Raw genomic sequence first — 22982 nt, forward strand, 5'->3', positions numbered from 1 at the left:
TCATTTAATTTTTCGAAAATCTCATCCCTTTTTAAAAGAAAGCTAGTTTAGAATTTGTTTGAAACGCTGGGAACGACTGACATACTCGACACAACTGATTAAGAATTAATTTGATGTCGAAATATTCAGCTCGCTCGTTTAAAAAAAAGTCACCGTTTCTTATCCCTCAACAATCAGCCAGAATCCACATAGTTCTGAGACGTTTATGTCGTCCAGAAATTTTCACAATTTCCGTGAAGGTCGTGACCAGAGACTTCAAACCCGAGCAGTTTCGTTTGTCTCGCTTCAAATTCATTTTCCCTTACATGAGTTATTTTCCTAAGTAACAGACTACACGCGAGATATGAAAGCAGCTTTTGAAGTCTTTTGTTGAGTTCCAGGGCGAGAAACTGGAATTTTCGATTTCACTCTTATCGAAAAAAAAAACAATGCTTGAATATTAATAAGTATGTTTATTGAGAAAACTCTCAAAAGAGAGACAAAAGAAATATAATATTTTATTCAGTGGGAATAAACAACTTCAAAGAGGATATCAACTGAAAGAATGTCCTTGAAAACTGTTGAGATCATTTTTTTGTTCAGGTAATCAGCCATATTGGCAATCAATTTGAATCAGTTTCCCATTGGACTGATAACTTTTTTGAGAACAGTTTAGCGCCAAATGGAGTCTCCTTAACTCATTAATGGTTGGAAGTTTTAAGTGATTATCTTACACATGCAAATTCGATACAGATTGGTTGGAGTAATATATGCAGTTAATTTAAGACCATCCTTTGTTTAACATTTGCTTGTTGTCTTACTCAAGAAGTAAATTAAAATTGAACTGCTTTAGGATTAACCAAATTATTTTAATAAGGCACGCCTATATAGGGCGACTGATGTTACATATCAAAGTGGATCAGAACTGTACCTATGAGGAACAAGAAAGTTTGAGTTTTGTTGGAACTATGGCACACAATCTGTGTCTTTTAGAAGGGTTCTCAAAATTCTTGTGGCTTAGCTGAATTAGTGAATATTGTTGAGTACAAGTTTCAAAGAAAATGGACCTCAAGAGATTCACGATTTGGTTTCGAAACAAATTTATCGACCATCAGACATGTTTAGCCAGCCACCTCAGGAGCAATGTCTTTGGTCGATTATATACTCAGGTGACAACAGAATGGTGGATGAAAGGAGTAACATAAATCTTGCGTCACTTTTAAAGAAAATTCATCTGCCCCGGAAGTAACGAGGAAGAATAGACGTGGCATCATGAGTTGTAATTAAAAACACCGAGCTAGATTTCGGCATAGCTGTAAAAGGGCGTCAGAAGGATTTTGGGCATCTCTTAAGTCATATCTGTTTTAGGTTTTTACATCTGCCTCATCTCCTTAATTCAGACACCGCATGCAATGTTTGATTCCTGGACTCAGCCTCATGTCGTATCTCTACTCTGTTGCGAGAGGTTTTCTTCATGTACTCCGGCCAAGTTTTGCCCTCTCGTAAAAAATCAGTATTTGATTAGATTTGATTTCAGTTTCCCCAATTAGTCCAGCTCATGTGTTTAGCTATCTTTTTTAACTTTAATGTTCTCTCCATAATACAACTGCTTCGTGACACTGTTATAGAGTCAGTCTGTCTATTCATGAGCACAGCTTCTTGAAAGTGTTGAAACTGGTTTGAGTGTCGTTAACTCAAAGAGTTTACGGTAGAAGCACTGAAATATCAAATCTTAATCAAGTGAAGCTATGATCCTCGCAGTTATGAACTTAATTTAAGCAATTGCGGAGTCTAGAGAAGCCTGAAAATTCAGGACTTCAACGAGGTTTGAACCTGTGACCTCGCGATGCCGGTGCGACGCTCTAACCAACTGAGCTGTGAAGCCACTGGTATTGGGAACTGTTTATTTGTGGGTTCATATGTTCCCGTGATGAATGCATCAGTGAACGAAATGGTATAGGAAATTAATCATATATTGAACTGCCGATATGAAATCAAGTGAAGCAGTTATGAACACAAAATTCAGGACTTCAACCACAAATGACCAACTCCCAACATTAGTGTTTTCATAGCTCAGTTGGTTAGAGCGTGGCACCGGCATCACGAGGTCACAGGTTCAAACCCCGTTGAAGTTCTCAATTTTTCAGGCTTCTCTATCTCTACGCAATTGCTTAAATTGCGCCGGTTCATAACTGTGAGGAATATAGCTTCACTTGATTTCATTCCGCAGTTCAATATATGATTCATTTCATCAATCATTTCGTTTATTGATTCGTTCGTTACGGGAACATTAGAACCCACAAGTGACCAGCTCCCAAAATAACTGGCGTCATAGCTCAGTTGGCTAGAGCATCCCATGGGCATCGCGGGGACACGGGTTCAAACACCGTTGAAGTCCTGAATTTTTCAGGCTTCTCTACGCAATTGCTTAATAAACTGTGTTCATAACTGTGAGGATCATAGCTTCCCTTGGTTTCATATCCACAGTTCAATATATGGCTCATTTCATATATCATTTCGTTCATCAAATTTTAAGTTGCTGCCTTGACTGCTGATGTTATTGTATTTTCTCCGCAGATTTAAGAAGGGGTCAAAGCCGTTTGGAACCTACATGTCAAAAACAATTCCAAATGGCTCTTCCCGCAGGTGAGGTTGAAAATAAATTAAAACTACAAGGCCGTTGTAAACGCAACCGCGTTACGTCTTTGATCGTTTCTCAAAATCGTTTCAAGAGAGTAATTTTTTGTTCCACAGTCTAAATAGGCCACTTTCAAAAATACTCTTTGCTTGCCCTCCCATATTTTGCATATAAGCATTGCATGATTTTTCCCAAGAGAAACTGGAAACAATACTTATGCGAACTTTTGGAGGGCAAACAAGGAGTATTATGGTATTTTTGAAAGTGGCCTATTAAGGGTGCGTTCGATTGACCCTATTCCGGAATAAGAATACATAGAGTGATGATTTAAAACAGTATGTCTGGCGTTTTGAAGCAAGAAGGATAATAAAGATATGTTTAAAATAGCACTTTAGCAGGTTTTTGACAATTTGAATTTGAATCTCAGTAAAAATGAAGAAATTCTAACGCGTATTCCAAACATTCCTATTCCGGAATATGGTCAATCGAACGCACCCTAAGTAAGAATTCTTTTATCGTTAGCCAATCATAATTCAGTAATTTTGACCTTCACGTTATGATAGAAATTAAGAACCAGAAATCTTACATTCTAAACCAGTGATCCTGGCTAGAAGTCAATTTTGCCATGAGTCGTAAAGTGAAAATGCTATCTACACTAAATAAAAAATAAACAGGACGGCAAGGGTGTAGATAGGCACGTTAGTCCGTTAGCCAGAGCATTTTGCCAGATAGGTGAGGAATTGGTCAATAAAGAGCGTTTAATTAGATACTGGAACTCCCGAGAGCAAAGAATGTTGTTTCTTAATATGCTTACCATAAGGATATTTTTTAGCCCTCGAGGTGAAAGGAAGGTTTGGAAGATTCCTTAGTCAGATTACCAGTTAACAATGGTTGATAGACATGGGCTCCTGCTGATAGTATATTTACATAAAAGCAGTGATATGGGAATTTCGCGTCTCAAAGAATACATGTACCCTTTTTCATGGGGGAAATCGAAGACACTCCAGTGCTGAAAGCCATTAACCTTCTTTTCGTCCTTCTTTGCATCATTCCACTCGAGCTTCTCAGCCATTTTGAAACTTTGACCTGTAGCACTGTGACATGCGTGGAATAAAGAAAAGATACCTTCTAGTTTGCATGATCTTTCGAAAGGGCAACTGGTACAGGTTTTCGTACTTGCCTCAACTTTCAACTTGAGTTGCGCGATCTAACCGTTGTTGACTCTTGAAGCGTGATGAGAGCCAATTAAACATTTCTTCTAACTTCAAACAAACCGTCGAAAGCTCATTTTTCTGACTCAGTTGTCTGTTTAGAAACTTGGATATGTCCAGGTTTGCACGCAATTGCGAAAATTGCGAATTTTGCGAAATATCGCAAAAATCGTAAAAAAACCTTAAAGATAGGGAAGACAAGTCCTCGTTGGTGACTTATCTTCCTCTTTGCATGATCAGCTTTTACGACTTTTGCGATTTTTCGCAAAATTCGCAATTTTTGCAAAACTCGCAAAAATCGCGAGTTCTAGTTGGGGACTCGTCAGAGTCTCAGTTTTCAGCTTTTACGTTTTTTTTCGAAAAATTGCAATTTTTGCAGCTGTGTACAAACCCGGACATAAGGGAAATTTGCAAGCACGAAAACAAAAATTATTTTTGCGAGCGTTTTTTAGAGAACCTGGGTTACGGTCACACTTGAGAGAAACACAATGAGCTTACCATTTAGCCAAATAATCCGGATGGAATGATCGTTGCATAAAGTTAAGCGATTTTCCGAATTTAATGACCAACCGGGTGAGAATGGCGCTTACCATATCATTTTACTACTCTGCAGTCCCGCATATTTACTCCATCATGTGAGAAGGGCTTGCAAACGGAACTATTCTCGCAAGTGGTATATAGGCCATTTCCCGAATTCCATTCCGAACTTTAATAGAGGACTCTGGAGGCTGTCCACAATTTCCTAAAATATTTTCCGGAAAATTGCCTTTCCATTTGACCTCAAACCGAAATTTTCGGGTTTTTTCAGTGGCTAAATGGTAAGCACCCACATTGTAATACTAGTGTTGACACTACTCTAGAGTCAACTCTCTGGTTTTAAATCCCTAGGGAAACAGTGATCAATAGAACTTGATTTAACACTAGTGCTTATTCCGTAATGTTAATATCGCAACCAATAGCTGTCCACGTGCAGCACGCATTTAAAAACATTCTTACCGCTTTAGGACATACGAACAATAACGACATGTCGAAGATTTCCAATTCTCCTCTGAATTTTAATTAACGTCATACCACATTCATTGTTGGACAGTTGGCACACCTCGAGACAGCCAGTGACTTGAAATACATGTGCAGTGCTTACAAAAATATAAACTTTTATTTTTAAGTAATTCTCTGGCGTTGTTGGTTGCATCCTTTGACTCAGCGATTGTTTCGCAGCGGCTTTACCAATGATGAAGGGATCCCTTAATCTCTTCTCTTTACTTTCATGCAGTGAACCCTCTTCGACCTGTTTTCATGAATTTCACAAAAGCCATCAAATCAAGATAGATCTCCTATGATCATAACAATTAAAATTTCAGTATTTGACAACCTTTAGTCAAAATGTGACAGAAAAGTCACGAACATTGAAAAAATGCCGCAAAAGTAACAACAACAACAACAACAACAACAAAACGTGATTCAGTTGTTATTCGCAGTTGGTTCATTTGTCCATGTTCCATGGTTTAAAATTTGAGATGGACTAGATTTGAGATGATGGGTTCTTAAACGTGTGGTCTGGTGAGACCTGCATTAGGCACTGATGGAAACCGAAATTTAATTCAACATTTTTTTCGCTTATCGAAGCAATGAAAATTCACGAATAAAATTAAAATCAATTGACATTACTTAACGTAAACCCAAGTGCTCAAAGAGGGCAAGGAGATGTTCAAGCGGCATGCCATGAAAGATGACAAGTTTGAGGACAACATAAGAAATCGGAAAAAAATAACATCAGTTGAACAAGCATGTTGTTACAGGGCGTTACCACAGCTCTTTTTTAAAGAACTTCTTGAGTCGAAGCAGCCACAGTGGCTGTAAAACTTGTCATTTGACTAGAATTCGCTATGAACACCTGGCCTTGTGTTTTTTAATCAAGTGATCGCAAGCTCCGAGATAAATAATTCATGATCTTTGATCAAAGAACCTAATGACAGCGATTTTCAACCTTCTGTTGCGAGGCGTAACAGTTAGCAACATGTCGAAACCTTAACCGAATTTGTTCGCTGTTTTGGCCGCTTTTTCAAGGCCAACATGGGGTGTATGTCAGCCGTTCGTGTTTTGAGTGAATTTCTTGTTACGAATTCCGTTTACGTTTAGTTGAAGTTGTTTTATTAATTTTCCTTTCATGTTCGTGTTTCAGTGCCAACCCCCGCCATCGTATTCATGGCAGTTATCGGTGGTTGTTGCCTTCTATTGCTGATTTTATACCAGTGTTTGAAGGCTGGAATGTTTTTTAAGACTGAGCCACCGGCTGATTCACCCGAAGAGAAAAGTGGTTACGCGGAACTCGGCGAAGCGTATGGCACCGAAACAGATGATGATTATGTTGGGCCATCATCGAAAGCAACCAGCCGAAGAAGTAGCTTTAATACAAGTGGGAGCAAGTCGGATGGTGATCTAGCTTTGGGGGATAGCGCATCAGTTTATGGCTACGGAAAATATTCGGATGGAGAATATAGTCCGGCCGACCCAAGACGCGCTGTATCTGCTTATGGAGAAGCAATTGATATCGGTCAAGAGGAATTTCTCTCTACGGCGGGAAGACTACAAGTGTCGGCAAGCTATGCCCCGACAGCAGAAAAATTAGCTGTAACGGTTATCCGTGCGGAAGATGTCCCGACAAAACACAGAGGAGGTGCTGCCAGTGTTCAAATTCGGGTTGTGTTGCTACCAGCAAAGAAACAGCGTTTTAAAACAAAAGCAAAACCATCAACAAATCCGAACTTTCATGAAACCTTTACATTCAGTCGTGTTGCTCAAAGCGATTTGCATGAAAGTGGCTTGAGGTTTAGATTATATGGCCACGAAAAACTGTCTAGGGATAAACTACTTGGTGAATTAACTATTAGCGTTACAGAATTCGACCTGGAAGGCGACGGAGAAGCACTATGGCGAACACTTACTCCAAGAAATGCACTTAGTGTAAGTTTGATATTTTACGAGTATGAAATTATTCTCAGGCTGTTTACAATATCCTTAAATTTTTCTGTTGAAGTGATCTCTGAATAGGTGAATGAGAAGGAAAACTTTCGTGACTGGTTTCTTGCCCAAGGGAAAAGCTTTGAAGGTGGTAATGCAACAGCTTAATACAAATACTCTTCTCTATGTGTTTCTCTATGGCAAAGATTTTCCAGTTTATTCCTTGACCCTTCGAATACAATGCTTTCTGACTCTGTTGGTGCAAAGATATGGATTTTGAGACTTTGGGATGATGGGTTTATTGTACGACGGTCTATATCTTTATTTTATCAGAAGTAATAATTTTATCGTGGTAAACGTTATTCGAAAGAGTGCTCCTCAGTCTTTATTGTAAATTCACACAAATATAAAGAGCGGAGCTAACCATATGCAAATGCAGGAGATTAATCATGTGGAACCAATGACAAGGTGGTGTATTTTAAACAACCATTGTTCACTGATGGTGACCTATGACGTCCGCTTTAATAGAACACAGTTCTCCAATGTTGATCGAAAGAACATTCTTTTAATCCCTTGGAAGAAAAACTGCTTTATTTTATTGTACTTTACAATATTAAAATTTTGAGTAAATTTAGTTGGCGGACCCAATTTTGCATTATATTCAAAACCAGCTTGTTCTCTAGAATTGTCTTGTTTGCTTAGGTCTGAAACAAGAGCTTACAAGACAAGCACAAAGTTACAAACAAAGCCATTATTATAAAATTGTCCATATCACCATGTTGGTGTGCGTTTCGGTTGTATCACCTCTCTGAACAGCCACAGCCAAAGTTTTCGAGATTACCGAAACGGAATTGTACAAAACATACAGCCCTGACATGCACATGGATACAAAAACAACCGATTCATTATTCTATATCCGTGTTGTGTCCACCAGTAAAAGAGTCAATACCTAAAATGAAGCTGGTAAAGCAAAATTAGATTGTTCCTTTACAGAAACGAAGATAAAGATGCGTTTGTTTCCATTGCAGGCTTCTGACTCATTGTACGATTTGTCAGACACTGCGAGCGTCAAAAGTTACGGATCCTATGGTTCGGTATCTTCACTTGCAATGGCGCAAAGCGGGGCTCCTGAATTACTTGTATCACTCTGTTACCAATCACTCACTGGAAGACTCACGGTGGAAGTATTGAAGGCAAGCAGTTTGCGAAATGTTGCAATGCAACGAGCACCAGGTATATAAACTCTAAATTTTACTTTGAATATATTTGGTTTTATTTTAAGCATAAGTGTTTTTTTGCGCCTAATCCGCCAGTCTTTACTTTGGTTAAACTTTGAAGGAAAGAATTACTTCTTCATGTGTGGGACTCACTGTACGTGATAAAAACTTTAAAAAAATTGTTTTTCCAAATGAACATCGTATATTTCACACCACTGCACGAGACAGGCGTGGATCCGCTAAAATGATTGACATTCGGAAACTTCCGTCGGAAATTATATTAAATATTAGGCTTGTTGGTTAGCATGTGTGGGCTGGTTGTGTGGGCGGGCTATAAGTCATCTTCAACGCATTGACGTCTTTCACTTGTCATTAATATGATTCAAAGATGAAAAACTAGCGTGGGCAACAAAAGTGAGGAAAGTGAAATAACCTCACTGCAGATAACGTGAAAGACGCTGATCGATCGTAATTGGTGGAAAGGAAGAGTGGCATCTTTCCCCGTTATACAGCAGGTTCGAGATCGGACGATGTTTGTTGGTCACTCATTCATACTGTAATACCGAATGAATAGAACTTGAATAATAATGTCCTCAAAATTTGGTCTAAAACTGAATGGGCATAAAGATAACCTTCCAACTAACCGCCACACTCATTTAGTTTCTTCAATCTCATCTGAAATTCTGTTCATCTTTATGTTAAATGTATGCGATATAGGCTGATTTAAAATACAGCATGGAAAAAACAAGTCGGTAAACTAATGCATCAGCTGACTTTTTGAAAGGTTCTCGGGCATTAAACCGTAAGCTAATGACGTATATCATCATATCCAAAACTGCACTAAAACCAGAACGCTCTAATTCAGCCTTGGAATGTAATGATATGTGGATTCATCGTTACAAGCTAAATGTTAAACATAAGGGATCATCATATACACGCTGCAGTTGACTCTCGGGAAATAGGGGCTATCTCCAACTCAAATAGATCTTGATGATTGCCACCGTGTTGCTTGCTAAATCAAATGTAATTTTATCCCCGATAAAAACTTCTCTTTATATGCAGAAAATTTATTTTGAATATAATTCAGGAAAGCTAAAATGAGCATGAAGACAAAATATTTGGTATTACGTTTCCTACCGGACGGTGTCTTGCTCTTATCTTCCCCGGCGATATTGGATTTAGTCCAATCAATGCCTGATTTGCTTGATTAAATTTGTCGAGAGTCAGCCGTATGCTGTGTAACAGTCACACTGATTTCTCATTCACTGACAGATTCATACGTGAAAGTGACTTTGTTGTCATCTTCTGGCAAGCAAGTTGCAAAAAGTAAAACTACAATTAGGAAGAACATGGCAGATCCAGAGTACAATGAGAGTTTCATGTATGAAATATCAGAGAAAGATCTGCAGCTGGTCACTTTGACTATAGCTGTGATAACAATATCAAGGGCAAGGAAGAAAAAGGACATGATTGGTTGGTTTTCGATGGGAAAAAATTCTAGCGGGCAAGAGGAGATCAGACATTGGAACGACATGATACAAGAAAAAGAACAAAAAATAAGTCGCTGGCACTCTTTGGCCGATGCGTAACCAATAAATGATCAGTTCTAACTTAAAGAATTAATTAAGGCGACGAAAATCAAACTAAAAGACGTGTGGGTTAAAAATAAAATGAAATGTAACTTTTATACAAATGAAGATAGTAAATTTAACCAGAAAAGTTCAAATAATTAGCTAGATTTCAATTGACAATTTAAATAATATATATTTAAATTAAAACAAATAAATTACGTAGTTTGTTCTTCCAGTCGTCAAAGAAAACTTATTCACAACGCTTTCCACTTGAACACGTGACCGTTTAATACCTGTATTCTTGTTTCCAGGATCCTGCCAATCTGAGTAGGAGAGAGTCTTTAATTACTAGAGTGTAGTTCACACGATGACTCAAACTGTTAGATCGAAAGTCGATCCTGTCGCAAACTAAAATAAGTAAAGATGGAATTTATGGCTGAAATCTATGGAGTGTGTCTGAGATCGTAAGAAAATCGTCATTAAGCATGCTTTAATAGGCTACTATTATTGTTGATATGAACGTGATACCCGTAACAACGGCGTACTTGGTCATTTAAAAGCAACAGCCTCAGCTATTTATTAATTTACACATTTATTTTTACATTTATCAGTCACCTAAGATGTACAAAATCAAACTTATCTGTTGCAAGAGACTCTTGATGAATGTAAAATATACTGTAACTCGATAAACGTATTTAAATATGAATAAAGTCAAAACATCACTGGAGCGTCTTTTCTTACGAGGGATATAGTGTGAAAGCGGGGTTATTTTTTTAACATGTGAAAGAATTTCTTAATTAAACAACTGACAGGCTGTTCAGGCTGCGTACAAACAGTCGGCTTCATCTAATTCCGGGCGAGGACAGAAACCGACAAAGCCCTAATCGGTACATGACATTTGTGCTTTCACAGCCATCAAAAATCAAGACGTTCGCAAATATCCTACTCATATTGCACTTTTCATTATAACCACTGTAGACGCCTGCGACGGCTTCAAACTGAAAATTGGGAACCATACGTCCATCAGGACACAGCTTGATGCTACTCTGGATTGTGGAATCATTAACTGTACCTTAAAGAAACAATTCAGACTTTCTTTGAACTTTCTATGAAAGTAACTTAAAAAGTTCTATTCAAAGAAAGTCCTTGAAATGTAGTTTTAAACATGAAGACGCACTGTAAAAGGCGTTGTACCTTACGCAAATGCTGCTGATTTGTTGATCAACCGTTGACGCATACAGTCCTCTGTGATAATTTGTGCAGTGAAAGAGCCCCTAACAGCGATGTGTCCATAACGTGTTGTAAGATGTTTCCTCACCCTGGAAATAGCTTTTATGACTCCTTGTTGCTGTTTTTTGATCGCCATCTTGGATAATCAGTTATGCTTGAATAAAAAACAGAGCCTGATCCCTTTCATGATGCGTCTCCATGTTTAAGCTACATTAATAATTTTCCAATTATGAGCAGCATCAAGCTATGTCTGATTGAGGTATAGTACCGATTGTCAGTCCGAAGACGTATTATATGCACCGTTGTATATGTGGGCATATTTTTTTTGTGGATAAACAGCGGTTCATTCACCGTCATATACAATTATTCCAGTTTCACATGCAGCATTAAGGTGGACAGATATTAGGGGTCATGTTGGAGGGACATGTTGTAGCGACGAAAAACTTGTGTAGTGCACACTGAAGCGACATGTAGCAGGGACGTGTAACGGGGACTTGTGGCCCGGACAAAATGACAACATGTGCACACACATGAAAGTGTTGTGGGTACATGTCCCAGGGATATGTTGCAGCGACATGTTCCCTGGTGTGACTGATTCTTTTATAACTGTGCAACAACAATTGAGAGGATACTTTGTCCCCGCGATGTGTCTCATGAAGTTCCACTTTGTGCAACGTCGCGGGGACAAAATATTCCCCAAATTGGATGCACAATTATGAAAGTATCAGTTCACAGGATGGGACATGTCGCTGCAACATATCCCTGGGACATGAACCAGTAACATGTTCATGTTTGTGAACATGTTGTGATTTTCTCTGTACTACATGTCCCCGCTACACGTCCCCTGCTACATGTCGCCTCAGTGTGCACTACATGACAATTTTTTTGTCGTTGCAACATGACCCCTCGTGTCTGTCCACCTTGAAGCATAAAAAAATAGAGATACGCTTAACAAGAAAAAATCATCACCCGCACCTAACGTATCCTTATTTTCGAGTGATAGGAAAAGTTATATAATGGAACTTTTTTGTGTCAATGGTGACAAACAAATCATGAATTTTTTTATCTTTTAAATATCAGATTATCTATTTTGTGGAAAGTACGATGATTTTACATTTTTGGTTTTAATAAATGTTTCTTGGTTTGTGACTTAAACGAATAAAACGATTTGCGATTGCAAAGCAGACATTTGGCAAAAAACAAATAGCAACAGCTGCGAACATTCAAGTGGCCAATCAAAACGCAAGGCAAAGAAATACGGGTGATGATAAAATCCAACGGTGAATAATTGACTTATGCAGACTGAGGTGAGAGTTTATCATTCCTGACCGAAAACTGAGGCGTTTAACACACTCGCAGATTTGCTTTATATTCTTCATATCCTCCTTAAGACGAATTCAATAATTCTTTATTCAATTAATTTCAATTCAATTCTCTCTGTGCTTTGAAGAAGACAAAGAGTGTCTTCTTGCGTTCTGTGAAACACAACTACTTTAACATAGCGTAACGGGCATTTGTCCTTTCATGCTTTATCATTATGACGTACTTTTTCGTCTTGCTAGAGATCGAAGAGGATCTGAACCAATGAAAAACAGTGGTGTAGCAGGTCTCGCGTAACGTGTAATTTGATTGGTTCGATACCCGAGCTGATAACCGAGATTGAGTGAACCAATTAGAAAGCTTCAAAAGCAGTATCAGAGGTCGAGAATTTAACAATAATATAATATATGACATGTTGTTGATATGACGACGATTTTGTTCGTCCATTTTTGCTGTGAATCAAGCCTTAGAGTGAAATCCAAATGACATATTATTTATTGCTGGTCATTATTTTGCAGATACCTACGTGAAAGTTGCCATGTTTAATTCCATAGGACAGCAACTGTCTAAGAGCAAAACATCAATACGGCGCAGTATGTGTGACCCAGAATATAACGAGAACTTTGTGTTCCAGATTATTGAATTTGAACTACCAAGTGTTAGCCTTATGTTTTCCGTTGTCAACATTAAAAAAATGAGGCGAAAGGAAATCATCGGTTGGTTCTCTATGGGACGTGATAACACTGGAGAAGACGAGGAGGCGCATTGGAAAGAAATGATTGAAGCGAAGGGGCAACCCAGGAAAAGATGGCATATTTTAAGCGCTGTGGATTATTGAAACAATCTAGCTGTCTTTCATTTCCTGAAAATTTATTTATTTATTTATTTATATAGAAATGTGTTATCTCTTTAATATTTATCAGATATACTTATATTCAATGGCGAAGTCCATTTTTAATGAAAAGCTAATTCCATTTTTTTGGAGTGGTTGGGACATCTTTCCACTCCTAGCAATGTTATGTTTGGTGTAAAGGTTATTTTGAGAGTTTTTTTATGGCACTGATAATAACTGTTCCTTTTATTAAAGATATTCGATGCGATAAGCTAACTTTTTATTGATATTTTGTTATTAGTTTATTTACCCTTGCTGCCAACAGGGGCAAGGTAGCAATATTTTAAAGCAAGCGCACCTACTCATTCAATGGGAGTGAAGGGGCTTTAATATTTAAGGATTAGTGTCTTTAAAAAGTTATGTTTCCATTAAATAGGTTCTTGTTAACGAATAACGTGCCTATTTCGTAATAGTGTCTTTTTCTTCTCAGTTCCGTTCAAGTTTAACATTTTAATCAACGTTAAGAAGTTATTTTACATTTGCTATCCTTGAAGCTATTCATAGAAAAAAAAACTGCATGAACTTTGAGAGGCAAAGTTGTGCAATAGTTCGGTTCACTCTCTTTTAAAGTAGCTCTATAGACCGCTTTCACAAATGGCGACCACCTTTACATTCTTTTGTATTTATGTTAATTAGACCTACTGGCCTCATTTTGAGACTAATATTATTTTGAAATTTGCTCGTTGTAGCGAGGCTTGAAGGCTTATCAGCATTAAAGCAAAAGAATATTTTATTTTGCCGCCATTATGAAAGAGGTCTATAGTATTAATTAAAATTGAGTCACGTTCGAGTCAGTCAAACATAACGAGAAATATCCACTGAAAACGTAGCATACAAACTATAAGAGCTTTAGGACTAAAAGCGTCAGTGAGCTTTTGATTTTTCTCTTGGTCTTTAAAATGCGGGTAATCTAAAAAAACAAAAAGAGAATTCGTAGTTAATGTTCCTTCTTCTTTTGTCTTCGCTAACAAGATCCTTATCCGGGAAAAATCTCTTTTTTTCTACTTACTGTGATTAAGTAATGGTATTTTGCAACTCAACTTCGGCCGTTTTTTTTCTCACGGTTGTATGCAATTCTGTTTCCTAACCTCAAAACATCGAATTTGTAGTGAAAATAACTCATTCGCACCCACTTTTATCATTGGTTTACCATTTGCAAATATTAAGACAGTTTCGAAGAATTCATAAGTTTATATAATACAAACAACAATGTTCTCCCAAACTTCACCCAGATCTACGAATCCTGTATGATCCAACCTTTCAAAACATGACTGCCATTAGATTACCCAACTATTTTTTTTTCCTCCAGGACCGGCAGCGTACAAAGCACGATTAAGCCAATCCTAGATGACTGAAAACACAAATTGCAGATTTATTTACTGATTAAACAAGAATCTTCACACGATTTTTAGCGTTCAATTTTGTTTTCCTTTAGAATAAAATTCATACTATGGCTGGTATTCGAGGACTGGCGTTAATCGGCTTTTGGAAAACTGGACCTGGAGGATGTAACTTCCGAGAAGAAAAATCCGATCTCCAGAGGGGATTTTCCGAGTTCTCAGTGGGTTCTGTCAACATTTCATTTCATATGTGTATATCATTCTTACATTCGCTCACTTAGGTGGTTGGTGGCCGCGTGTCAGACATGATTTAAGGTGACTTTCGCGATGCAAGTTATGAGCTATGCTGTCAGTCGTTGTTTGACTCTGTAGCTGCGTGATGCAGCTTGAGTCAAAGACCAACATTTCACCCTTGCTCGCCATAGTCTCCAGTAGCTCAGTGGTTAGCGCATCCGACTAGATCACAGAGGGTCGTGGATTCGAATATCATCTGGGGCTCGGATTATTCCGAGTTCCCAGTGAGTTCTATCATTTTCATTTCGTATGTGTATATCATTCTCACATTCGCTCAAGTCGGACATACTTAGAAAAACTCTGGCCGTAATGTGTAATCAAATGGTAACAGTGAGATCAGGAAATAATTTCTCTGGTGCATCTTCGGGCGAAGTGTATAATTGTTTAATGTAATTTCGCGCGAAAATTAAGGAATAATTCAATGTTTGTCGTAAAATAAAACGTTTTAGTCTTGGCGTCCATTTTAGGTCGGTATTAATCGAAATCAGGCGTCCAAAAATATGTTGTAATATCTTGCACCTTTTTCTATGGTGTCTTGTGCGCCTTAAAATGCTTCCCTCTCCTCCTTCTCTAATTTTTATTTATTATGTCTCTCAGGTAGTACGTGCGCTGTGATTGGCTAAATTAGCGGGCCGTATTTTACAGTAAAGCCCGCTGTATAGCCCGTTAAATTTGAAATTTCGATAAAAAATTCTCTTATCTAGCAAGTTTTTCATGTCGTTTCCGTTAAATAAACTTGTAAACCTGTTTGAATCTTGCAAGCAGCTATTTCATACAGCCAAGAAGATTTAGTTTTTCGGATTTTGACACGGCAATCTTTGTGGCAGGTGAACCTTCCGCTTGACTTCGACTACGGTTTCGAATTCCTCGCCCGCACGCCAGCTTAACCTCAGAGATATAATAAATATCTTACCAACCTCGTTTTCTTGGTCCGTGCTGGAAGTTACGGATCCTCGCTTTTTCCAGTTGATTTATGGCCCATAAATGAAGGGGAAAAAACTCGGTCCGTAACTTTAATACAGTACGGACCTCGAACACGGTTTGTAAGAGGTATTTATTTATATTTATTTATTGAATAATAAATAATAATAATAATAATAATAATAATAATATTAAAGGAATCTATATAGCACTTATATAAAATTCTAAGCGCTTTACAATAATACTTAAAATAATAATACGTAAAATTTCAATAAAAGTATCTATCAGCTCCTAGAAAAAAAAAGGAAATTCTAATCTAATCTAAATTATAGGCAGAATGCATCTTGAAATAAATAGGTCTTCAAATTTGATTTAAAAACATTGATAGTTCCTGATTGTCTAATTGAAAGTGGTAGTGCTCCATAACTTTGGGCCATCCACTGCAAATGCTCTGTCCCCAAATGTCTTAGATCTTGTTTTAGGAATAACCAGGTGTTGTTGCTTATCACTTTGCAGGGGATGTATACAAAAAATGGTGGTCCATGGACCACCCCTATGGACCCGGTCCATGGACTACCCCTGTGGACCACCCGTTATTTTGTAAAGTTACAAGCAGAAAAGTCTTTAGATGAAAGAGAGAGTGATTGTCGCACTTATCTGGACAATTAAGCATGAGCCCATGACTAGGAGTGAACAACTTCCATATTAAGCCAATTTCAAGGTGGTTTTGTGGACCAATCTATTTATAGACTACCTTTTCCGCAAGAAACAAAGACAATTTCTGTTCGGTGATGCTATGACGTCAATAAATTGTGGTCTGTGAAAACGTCGTTCCTAGGTATGGGCTACTGTGTTAAACATTTGTCTGTGATAGCCACCTATACCACCTAATTTGTAGTTGACCACTCCCCTAGTGGCTTTTCAGGGTGAATAAACAATACTTTGTGGGCAACTTTGCCAGACTGCTTTTGCACATATACCTACATACTACATGGTATGTGCTCCTGTGATATGTACACGCAAACCTCGTCTACACGCGAAGATCTCCTCGCACAACCTTACGCGGTTAATTAAGGAAAAAACAAATGACAAAATATTTCTTCAGCTGTTACAGGAACCTACGGTTTGTCGTCCTTATCTGAGAAGACTAGAGAGTCTAACCATTTGCAGATGTCATTACAAAGGCAGCATTTTCTCCTCAGTTATTTAAAGAGCCTGTGTGCTGGTCCAGCCGGGGTTTTGATCCCCCGACCTCCCGCACAGTTGTCTGATGCTCAACCAACTGAGCCAACCGCTGGGCTGAGTCCAGACCTACCAGTGTGGCATAAGACATGCCAGGCAAAAAAAGGCATGTCAAAAAAAGATGACGTATGCAAAACATGACCTGCTCCCAACTGGCTGGCTTCATAGTTCAGTTGGTAGAGCATCGCACCGGCCTCGCAAAGGTCATGGGTTCAAATCCCGTCGAAGCCTCCTGAATTTTTCATGTCTCTGTAAGAGACAATAATATTATTATTGCTTAAATTGTCAAGATAAGTGCCAGGATGACTTCTCTTTCTCGTCTAAAGATTTTTCTGCTTGATGCTCCATGGACCGGGTCCACATACAGTGGTGGTCCACGGACCTGGGGTCCCTGTTTGGTGAATAGTTGCTGACTATTAAAATGTATCACACCCACACTGCAATGTTTAGGTTTAGGGTAAGTCTAGTAGGATATGGGGGTAGTTGAAGAATTAGTTTGGACTTTCCAAGTTTTCATCTGTTACAAGGACGGTTGTTACACGCAATTTATACCAATGTATTTAACTTCATGTTCATTGATATAACTAGCACGGGTTTTAGCTCCAAGACGATGTCAAAGCTGTTTCATGAATCAAGATAATTTAGCCTTCACATGACCAGCATTGACTTTGTATTGTAACTGTAAAGCACTTTGAATGACAACAGCTTCAAGCAGTAAAGAACCTAAGAGCCACAACGGTGCATAGTCCAGAGTAATAAGCCCCATTATATTAAAATGAGTGTACCCTCTGTAGTCCCATGGACAAGCGTTAAACTGTCGCAACAAAAGACCTGTAGTAAATTCCCAAAAATATGTCCATATGACGTATATGAAACCACGCATCAGCAACGGGACTCTTCCATTCATAAACAGGTATAATTGCTCAACAACTAACGACGAAAGCGCATAAATGGGGAATGACCAAACGGATGTACAGCCATGAAGCTTCCAACCATGCCGATACTTCACTGAGTCAACGAAATACCAAGCAGCAGTAAACATCACTTCAGCAAAGAAACCGCACAAGCCGTACAAAATCAGACGTGAAGGCAACGGAAGGCCGCGGTGCTCGCCGACATCAGAGGATTTCGCAACCTCACCAGCACCATTAGTAGCTGAGCTCATAATAATGTCTAACGAACTCCGAAGTTTGTAGCTACGCGAAGCGCAGCATGTCGTCTCGCACTTTCTCGCAGTCCTCCTCGTGCACCCGATTCGCACAACCCCTATGGGTGATACCCGCTGAAAGTGCACCAAATTACGCGGGCATCACCCGCTGTAGTACGTACTATAGTACAGGAAATATGATAATAATGGCGGCCTATCGAGCGAAGAGAAAATCGGAGAGTAAAGAATGAATGACATTTGCATTCTAATTCAAACACAGTGTATTACAGGATAACATAGGTAAATATAGACAGTCTATGTAGAATATGCACACATTCCAATGGGAAATTAATCTCCGACGAATATATTTCCACAACATTTGAGTTGAAATACATTTACTAAGTTAGCTATCAGAATTTGCTTAAATAAACATATTTTAACATATTGGAGGGAAGGATTTCCTAAAATGTTTCACGGAGCCCAGCTTGCAGCGTTTTTAGCTCACAGTTTCAGGTCAGAATTCGCTAATATATCAGGGATTTTAGCCCCAAGCCGAGTTACGACGAACAAATTTGTGCGAGAAATCGATAATTAAATTTCGCCAAATTATCATTCTTTTCAGTTCTATTACTAAGGAATGAGAATAAAATTGAAATCAGAGCGTTTTCAGCGGTTCTCTGTTGTATTTCGGATCGTAAAAGCACAGTTATTAGTGATAGCTGCGAGAGTCGCGTACTATAGTACGTTATTCACCGGGCAGTTATATGACGGGCAAATTTGTGGGAGAAATCGAAAATATAATTTGCCCAAATAGGCATTCTTTTAAGTTCCCTTCCTGAAGAATGAGCATAAAATTGAAATCAGAGCGTTTTTAGTGGTTTTCTGGCGTATTTCGGATCGCAAATGCACTTTTATTGCATCGCTATGGCTGGAGTCGCGTACTATAGTACGTTATTCACCAGGCAGTTATATGACGGGCAAATTTGTGGGAGAAATCGGAAATATAATTTGCCCAAATTGGCATTCTTTTAAGTTCCCTTACTGAAGAATGAGCATAAAATTGAAATCAGAGCGTTTTTAGCGGTTTTCTGGCGTATTTCGGATCGTAAAAGCACATTTATCGGAGCGCTATGGCGGTAATCGCGTACTATAGTACGTTATTCACCGGGCAGTTATATGACGGGCAAATTTGTGGGAGAAATCGAAAATATAATTTGGTCAAATTGGCATTCTTTTAAGTTCCCTTACTGAGGAATGAGCATAAAATTGAAATCAGAATGTTTGTAGCGGTTTTCTGGCGTATTTCAGATCGTAAAAGCACATTTATTGGATCGCTATGGCTGGAGTCGCGTACTATAGTACGTTATTCACCGGGCAGTTATATGACGGGCAAAATTGTGGGAGAAATCGAAAATATATTTTGGTCAAATTGGCATTCTTTTAAGTTCCCTTACTAAGGAATGAGCATAAAATTGAAATCAGAATGTTTGTAGCGGTTTTCTGGCGCATTTCAGATCGTAAAAGCACATTTATTGGATCGCTATGGCTGGAGTCGCGTACTATAGTACGTTATTTACCGGGCAGTTATATGACGGGCAAATTTGTGGGAGAAATCGAAAATATAATTTGCCCAAATTGGCATTCTTTTAAGTTCCCTTCCTGAAGAATGAGCATAAAATTGAAATCAGAGCGTTTTTAGCGGTTTTCTGGCGAATTTCGGATTGTAAATGCACTTTTATTGGATCGCTATGGCTGGAGTCGCGTACTATAGTACGTTATTCACCGGGCAGTTATATGACGGGCAAAATTGTGGGAGAAATCGAAAATATATTTTGGTCAAATTGGCATTCTTTTAAGTTCCCTTACTAAGGAATGAGCATAAAATTGAAATCAGAATGTTTGTAGCGGTTTTCTGGCGTATTTCAGATCGTAAAAGCACATTTATTGGATCGCTATGGCTGGAGTCGCGTACTATAGTACGTTATTTACCGGGCAGTTATATGACGGGCAAATTTGTGGGAGAAATCGAAAATATAATTTGCCCAAATTGGCATTCTTTTAAGTTCCCTTACTGAAGAATGAGCATAAAAGTTGAAATCAGAGCGTTTTTAGCGGTTTTCTGGCGAATTTCGGATTGTAAATGCACTTTTATTGGATCGCTATGGCTGGAGTCGCGTACTATAGTACGTTATTCACCGGGCAGTTATATGACGGGCAAAATTGTGGGAGAAATCGAAAATATAATTTGGTCAAATTGGCATTCTTTTAAGTTCCCTTACTGAAGAATGAGCATAAAATTGAAATCAGAATGTTTGTAGCGGTTTTCTGGCGTATTTCAGATCGTAAAAGCACATTTATTGGATCGCTATGGCTGGAGTCGCGTACTATAGTACGTTATTCACCGGGCAGTTATATGACGGGCAAAATTGTGGGAGAAATCGAAAATATATTTTGGTCAAATTGGCATTCTTTTAAGTTCCCTTACTAAGGAATGAGCATAAAATTGAAATCAGAATGTTTGTAGCGGTTTTCTGGCGCATTTCAGATCGTAAAAGCACATTTATTGGATCGCTATGGCTGGAGTCGCGTACTATAGTACGTTATTTACCGGGCAGTTATATGACGGGCAAATTTGTGGGAGAAATCGAAAATATAATTTGCCCAAATTGGCATTCTTTTAAGTTCCCTTACTGAAGAATGAGCATAAAATTGAAATCAGAGCGTTTTTAGCGGTTTTCTGGCGAATTTCGGATTGTAAATGCAATTTTATTGGATCGCTATGGCTGGAGTCGCGTACTATAGTACGTTATTCACCGGGCAGTTATATGACGGGCAAAATTGTGGGAGAAATCGAAAATATAATTTGGTCAAATTGGCATTCTTTTAAGTTCGCTTACTGAAGAATGAGCATAAAATTGAAATCTGAGCGTTTTTAGCGGTTTTCTGGAGTATTTTGGATCGTAAATGCACTTTTATTGGATCGCTATGGCTGGAGTCGCGTACTATAGTACGTTATTCACCGGGCAGTTATATGACGGGCAAATTTGTGGGAGAAATCGAAAATATAATTTGGTCAAATTGGCATTCTTTTAAGTTCTCTCACTGAAGAATGAGCATAAAATTGAAATCAGAGCGTTTTTAGTGGTTTTCTGGCGTATTTCGGATCGAGGCTCGAGATCGAGGTACAAGGAAGTTTTACGCCGGTAGGACAGAGATCCTTTGCAGACGACTTTAAAGAAAAAGGGGTATTGTACGTTGTAGAGTAGCCTGTCGCTACGATCATCTGAGATTCAACCTTTGTTTTAAGATCGATCTTTTCATATTTTTTTGACAAGTCCAGCAAAGACTCCTTGTCGGGTCATGGTGGAGGACTTGGAAAAATCCATTTTTTTTTTTGACAAGTCTAATAGTTACTTCCTTGTCATGCATGGAAGATGCGATGAGGGAGTGGAGTCCGCATCAAAGATGCGGGAGACGAGTCCGCATGAAAGATGTGGAAAAGAGTGCCCCGTTTCCGCATCAAAGATGCGGGAGTCGAGTCCGCATCTTGGATGGCCCCTCCTCCGCCCTTCACCCAGGGGCAGGGGAGGGGCCTTTTTTTCTTGCAAGTCTCCGTCGGTGAGGACCGAGGCGAACCCCCCGACCCGGACAGATAGATGCAGAATGAGCAGGCGCATCTGCTGGTGCTATCGGTCTGCCTCCGTGCTGGCCAGGCCTGAGTGGTCTTTGGGCCATGACTCCCCCCGGTTTTGAGCTGGCACGACCTAACCCCCAGAAGTAGTCGCAGAATCGCACGGCGCATCTGCCGGTGGTATCGGTCAGTCTCCAGCAAGCCCAGGGAAGGCCCTGCATAAGAGAGGAAAAGTGGTTTTTGCGCCATAACTCCCCCCAGTTTTGAGATGGGCCCCGTAAGCCCGTGAAGTTGTTGCAGAATCGGATGGCGCATCTGCTGGTGGTATTGGTTAGTCTCTAGCACGCCCAGGGAAGGCTCTGCTCTATAAGTGAAAAAAGTGGTTTTGGGGCCATAACTCCCCCCGGTTTTGACCGTTTCTCCCCATTTTCCGTCAGCTTCACCTCCTAGGCCAAGCGCAGGTGTGTGCCAAATTTCAGCTTCGTAGCTCTTATCCGACCCTCAAAATTGGTCACCACTGCTCTGGTCCACTTCTGAAGAGCCTCAAGCCCTGTTTAGGTGTGAAACTACTACTGGATCTTCACGGCCAGATCGCGTCCAAAACGTATCTCCAGTTCTATTGTAGATATCCCGTCGTGCCATACCTCGTTGGAATCGTCTCGATGAGATCTATCACGTGACAGAGTTTGGGTGTCCTGTGTCACCTTGGTTTCCCTGTGGACGGTTTTTTGTCGATAACATTCCTACGTTTTATTCCCTTGGGACCGCACTGCCCATGCGCCTAGGTCACGTGGCCCAACAACTTTTCGCCCTAGTTTCGACCCGGGGCGAATCGACCCACGGACGCCAGAGGCCCGACAAGACCCCCATTTCCACACCAAAGTGGCCCCCCGGACTCGACTCGGTGCCCATCGGACGCGCCCTCCCGACACCTCTCTGGCGCTGCACTCGGATTGGCCCAATTCCAAATCCCAGGGGACTTGTTTCCAAAAAACCTGTTTTGGGTTTTTTTGGCCATAACTCTGCCCGGTTTTGAGCTGGGTTCCCCTAACCCCCAGAAGTCGTTGCATAATCGAATGCCGCATCCGGTGATACCCTTGGTTTTGTTCTAGCACGCCCAGGGAAGGCTCTCCATAAGTGAGAAAAACAGGTTTCTTGAGGATATCTCCCCCCGGTTTTGAGCTGGGCCCCCCTAACCCCCAGAAGTCGTTGCAGAATCGGATGGCGCATCCCATGATACCATTGGTTACTCTCTAGCACGCCCAGGGAAGGCCCTGCATAAGAGAGAAAAGCATGTTTTTTGAGGATATCTCCCCCCAGTTTTGAGCTGGATCCTCCTAACCCCCAGAAGTTGTTGCAGAATTGGATGGCGCATCCCATGATTACAT

General features: G+C 39.6%; 1 protein-coding gene across 4 annotated transcripts in view; it reads left to right on the top strand.

The window, feature by feature from the left end:
* The window catches only part of LOC138025922 (synaptotagmin-16-like), a 15376-nt gene extending 267 nt beyond the window's left edge, over positions 1-15109 (top strand). Inside the window, exons 2-5 of one of the 4 annotated variants that reach the window (XM_068873061.1) lie at positions 2557-2625; positions 6011-6792; positions 7818-8022; positions 9279-10299. In XM_068873061.1, the coding sequence (XP_068729162.1) occupies positions 2610-2625; positions 6011-6792; positions 7818-8022; positions 9279-9595 (1320 nt within the window). In that variant the 5' untranslated portion in view covers positions 2557-2609 and the 3' untranslated portion in view covers positions 9596-10299. Of the gene's footprint in view, positions 1-2556; positions 2626-5769; positions 5909-6010; positions 6793-7817; positions 8023-9278; positions 10300-12645 lie in introns of those variants that run through there. The other 3 variants (XM_068873060.1, XM_068873062.1, XM_068873063.1) reach the window with 3 other exon arrangements.
* The last annotated feature ends 7873 nt before the right edge of the window (positions 15110-22982 follow it).

Source organism: Montipora capricornis, chromosome 12 (assembly GCF_036669925.1).
Source record: "Montipora capricornis isolate CH-2021 chromosome 12, ASM3666992v2, whole genome shotgun sequence".
Taxonomy (NCBI): Eukaryota; Metazoa; Cnidaria; class Anthozoa; order Scleractinia; family Acroporidae; genus Montipora; species Montipora capricornis.